The following is a 4,689-nucleotide window of genomic DNA, read 5'->3' on the forward strand; positions in this document are numbered from 1 at the left end:
TAGTAATCTAGTTTGATGGTACAAAACTATACCTTGCATATTTGTTGGTATTTTAGACTTTGTAATGCTTAAATTTGATGGAGTAAAATTGAATTATATGAAGTTTGGATGACAATTGTAGTGAATTTAGCGTCTAAATGTGATATCCTTTACTTGAGTTATTGATTAATATCGATAAGGGATATTAAATGTTTCAGGTGTATTGTAACAATGCTTTTGATTTTCATGTTTTCCTAATCTTTAAAAAGTCAATTCTCCCTCTCCTTTTAAGTAGGAACACATCCACCACCCTGCCAAGATACCGTGAACGACATGTTATTGACCAACATGGTCCAAACGCCTCTCTTTTTATACTTTTTTTTTAATCAATGATTGAGGGAAGGGGTTGTGCAAAGTTTAAATCTAAGACCTGATGTTAACAAAACCCTAAACAATGCAAGTCATTTGTCACTACACCAAGCAAATTCATCAATTTTGTATTTGATGGAACCCAATTAATTTAAATATAGTAATAGTTTTTTTTTAACTTTAATGTTTTTAGAATTATTTATTATTTAATGGTGAAGGGGTATTAAATATACATCTTCGCATTATATTTAATTGTTTATGCCAAGTTTAAGTTTGAGTTTAAGTTTGAATTTTAGATGGAGTGAAAAAAACATTTAAGTTTAAGTTTTCAATTGATATTAATTCTAAGTTTTATCCTCGTACAACCTTTACCCTTTGAAAAAAAAAACTAATAGTTAACATTATAGTCTTAGTAATATTTAAAATTATAGTCTCAATGCATTATGCATTCTCAACTTCATATTTGTTGCTAAATTTGCATCTAGCAAGCAATCATCTCTTTTTTGTCTTTGCTTTTCCTTTTCCTTTGGCCTCCCAATTATTAATACGTATAATTCTCCATTAGTTTGCTTTAACTATTGTTTTCTTTGGATTAGGGAATATATGGTAAGTCGGAATGCATGAGAAGGAGAAAGAGAGAGAGATGATGCAGAATGAGAAATGGGAGACATCCCCACATCCCTCATATTATTATTAGATGCAAGGTCATAGTCATTCTTTTAGTGTACCTCCCATTTTATTACCTTTGTCTTTTGCCTCCATTCCATCCCCATCCACTAAATGCTCTTTGCCTTCTCTTCTCTCCTCTCCTCTCCATTACTCTTTTTCTCACTCAACTTTGCAGCTCCCTTTCTCCTTCTCCAATTAGGGTTTTCCTCTTTGTAGCGAATAATCTGTGAGGTTAGGTTTATCATCACTTCACTGCCCAAGGCTGCCTTATCTTGGTAGGAGCAAACAACTTCCTCCTCAAACACAGCTAGCTCATTCCTATAAGGGGAAAAGGTACTTCCCTTTTTATTCTTCTCATATCAATAAACACAGATCCAAAACAGGATATTATATATGTGTAGCTGCTTTCTTCTTTTCTTTGCCATTAACATATCTTTTCTTTTTTTCTTCTTTGTTGGCAAGCTAAGCTAAGCTAAGTTAAAGGCTCTAGTTTAGGGCTTTCTTATGTTCGAATACCTCAAATATACCTATGAAAAGATAAACTTGTCTTGGTGATTTTGCACTTCTCAGATCAGATCCCATCTTCATTCGATTGCAGAAAGGATCCTATGACTTTTCAGCTGCTCATACAACTAAATTTGCACCGCAAGTTAATTAAGGAATAAATTATTTTATATATAAAAAAGAGACAAACTTCGGAACCAAAATTGATGGTGTGGCAGGCACAAATCCTTGTGTGAATCATGAAGGTCCAGTTCAAGAATTGAACTTCTTTTCTTTCTCTCTAAACGTACAAGATATTAGTACAAGATATTAGTAACTAAAGAAGGAAAAGAAAGAAAGAAAGAAATTAAGAAAAAAGAAGGCAGCTATATATGCATAAAATAAATCAGTGCCCAGATTTATGAGGTTGTGTTTAATTGTCTATGCAAGGATGTATGTTCCAAAAGTTCTCCCTGTTGTTTGTCTCTGAGAGTGTCACAAAGGTGGCCATCGGATTTATTTTTCTCTTTAACTTCGAAACTTTTGGATTTATTTCCTTTGGTAAAGCAGCTGCTTAGATCGCTAGATACTGATCATATAGAAGATACGTTCAGGAAAACCCTAGTAAATATAAATCATAGATTCTTCAAGAGTGAACCCCTGCGCTAGTTAATTATGAAAATGAAAGGGAAGGAAAAACTGAAAAATATGCAGAAGAGGTTAAATAGGAATATAGTTTTCCAAAACAAATTTAAAATCCCATCATTAAAGAACTAAAATATCTCTGCTTATGCTCCAAACTTGGAGCTGATAACAAATGGTTGTTGTAATTGTGTGCATAGCAGTGAAGATGGCTTCCTCCAGCTCTTACAATTCACCCTGTGCTGCTTGCAAACTGTTGAGGAGGAAATGCATGCCGGGTTGCATCTTTGCACCTTACTTCCCACCTGAGGAACCCCAAAAATTTGTGAATGTTCACAAGATCTTTGGAGCAAGCAATGTGACTAAGCTCCTGAACGAGCTCCTTCCTCACCAAAGAGAGGATGCAGTGAATTCCCTTGCCTATGAAGCTGAGGCAAGAGTAAGAGATCCTGTCTATGGGTGCGTTGGTGCCATCACTTTCCTGCAGAGACAAGTTCAAAGGCTCCAGAAAGAACTGGATGCAGCTAATGCTGATTTGATCCGCTATGCCTGCAACGACATTCCCACAGGCTTGCCTCAAGTGACGGGGACGAGTTCGGTTCAACCTCCTCTAACTCCCCGTAACAGGCTAGCTGAGTTTAATAGAAGGGTTGGTAATGAAGGAGGAGGATTCTATCAACTCCCTGGTGCCCTTCCTTATTCTTTCCCTTGGAATGATGCCTCTTCAGGTGATATGAACGATGGAGGTGGAGAAGGCGGTATGTGAACCAACTTCAATTTCAGGTAATATGCTCCGTTTAGGGTTTCCCTATATGGTGCATATGATCTTGTTGGGATGGGTGTTACTTTGTCTGGTTTATGGCTAGCCTGTGCGTTCTCGAGCTAGAGATATTGTCACTTAAGTACTTGTAGTAATATTGTTTGCCTTACTATCAAAATTTGGTGGGTGCAGTAAAACTCTTATGGTTGTCCTGCTAATACCAGGGGCTTAAAATGTGTCATCGGCATTGTACTATATATGTTGTGGGGATTTGGACCTAAAATAAGGGGGTAATAGAGCCATATCTATTATGGCAACTAAACCTTTTGTTGCGTCATTAGTGCAGCAGCAGCTCCGGGCGTGGGTGCATGTGGAGTTGCTCTTCCCTTCTGTCATTTGTTTTATGCTTTAAAGAATAAGTGAGATGAAATAGTTGCGGTGTTAAGGTCGAACTTTAAAAAGGATTCTCCAAGCCTAAGTAGTCTATGCCCTAGTCCTCCTTTACGCTATTTATTCTACCTTTCTACTTTGTTCTTGAGGACCACCCGGTTTAATTTTATTCATAGCCACAGATTTCAAATGCCCAAAAATTCAACCCCAAGTTGCTCCTGAATAATTAATCACTATTTGTGTATATTTATATAATATAATATGCAGCAAGTTAAATTCTTAAATATATATAGGATCCGCCGGCTGACCTTCCAGCGATAGCATGTTCTACTAATATTATATTAGTGTTTTACTAATTTAAAACCCCTATACGTATGAAACAAATTTAAACAAAATTGAACAGTCGGTGTCACTACTTTTTTTTCTGCTTTTTGATTAATCTTATTCAAACCTCATTGAACTTTAAGTAGGTTGTGCAGAAAAATAAAAAAGAAGGAAAAGGGAGGGTGTGAGTTTGAGCAGTAGTTTCGTAGGTGGTGAGACCCAGCTGGCTAGGGCTAGCTTGCACCACCTCCCATTTCCATGGTAACAGGTATTTCAAACAGTGAGTCACAGTTACTGTCGTCATTGGATCCGATATGTAAAACCATTGGTTTACTCCTTGTTGCATGGAAGGGTTGTTTCAGCTTTTCCTTCCCTAGCCATTTCACTATTAGCAATTAGGATCCCCCCACATCACATTAACCTACACTACAACAGTAGAACCTCATTCACAAAAAGTCTCGACACACTCTCTCTCTCATAATTTTGCACCCTTCCTGTTTGTTTTTCTATTGGTTTATATTTACTTTTTGAACGTTGTGATATTTTTTTTTGTTTAATATATGATAGGTATAGCCTAGCTAATAATATGAATGGAAGCCACAGGGAAGAAAGCCAGAAACTTAGGAAGCTTAGGGTTTTTACATTACAACACATCACCCTACACTTATAGTTTTTTTTTTTGAAAGGTCAGAAGAGGCAGTTGAAGCATCATATGTCGTTATCAAACAAATTAAACTCAGTTATGTCCTTAAAAAGGAAAAGGGGGTCTCACTCACTTTTGTTTTTCCTCCAAATTAACTAAGCTGTCGTTTTCAAAAATTAAACCAACGTCAACAAAGATTTTTGAAGACAATAATTATTAATTTAGGGTTTGAAAGGGGGGGGTTGTTTTAAATTTTGATATCCTTGACTTTGGAATTTCCTTAATTTCTTCGACTGTCTAATTCATTTCATTTCATTGCCAGCCAGCCACACGCTTGCATTCATGTGTCGTTGTGGAAAGCACGACGACCATCTTCTGGTACTCCCACTTTTTGTCAGCGCATACTATTGATCTAAATCTACCGGCCCAC

General features: G+C 36.6%; 1 protein-coding gene across 2 annotated transcripts; it reads left to right on the top strand.

Annotated features, from left to right (window-relative positions):
- The first annotated feature begins 1,059 nt into the window (after positions 1-1,059).
- On the top strand, positions 1,060-3,334 carry LOC107957628 (protein LATERAL ORGAN BOUNDARIES). Of its 2 annotated transcripts, none has more exons than XM_016893175.2 (2): positions 1,060-1,350; positions 2,343-3,334. In XM_016893175.2, exon 2 carries the CDS (start codon positions 2,351-2,353, stop codon positions 2,906-2,908), a length of 558 nt encoding a protein of 185 aa, XP_016748664.1. In that variant the 5' UTR covers positions 1,060-1,350; positions 2,343-2,350; the 3' UTR covers positions 2,909-3,334. The 2 variants fall into 2 exon arrangements, with proteins under 2 accessions (XP_016748664.1, XP_016748663.1); XM_016893174.2 differs by having other exon boundaries at positions 1,062-1,350; positions 2,346-3,334.
- Positions 3,335-4,689: the final 1,355 nt, after the last annotated feature.

Source organism: Gossypium hirsutum, chromosome A05 (genome assembly GCF_007990345.1).
Source record: "Gossypium hirsutum isolate 1008001.06 chromosome A05, Gossypium_hirsutum_v2.1, whole genome shotgun sequence".
NCBI classification, from domain to species: domain Eukaryota; kingdom Viridiplantae; phylum Streptophyta; class Magnoliopsida; order Malvales; family Malvaceae; genus Gossypium; species Gossypium hirsutum.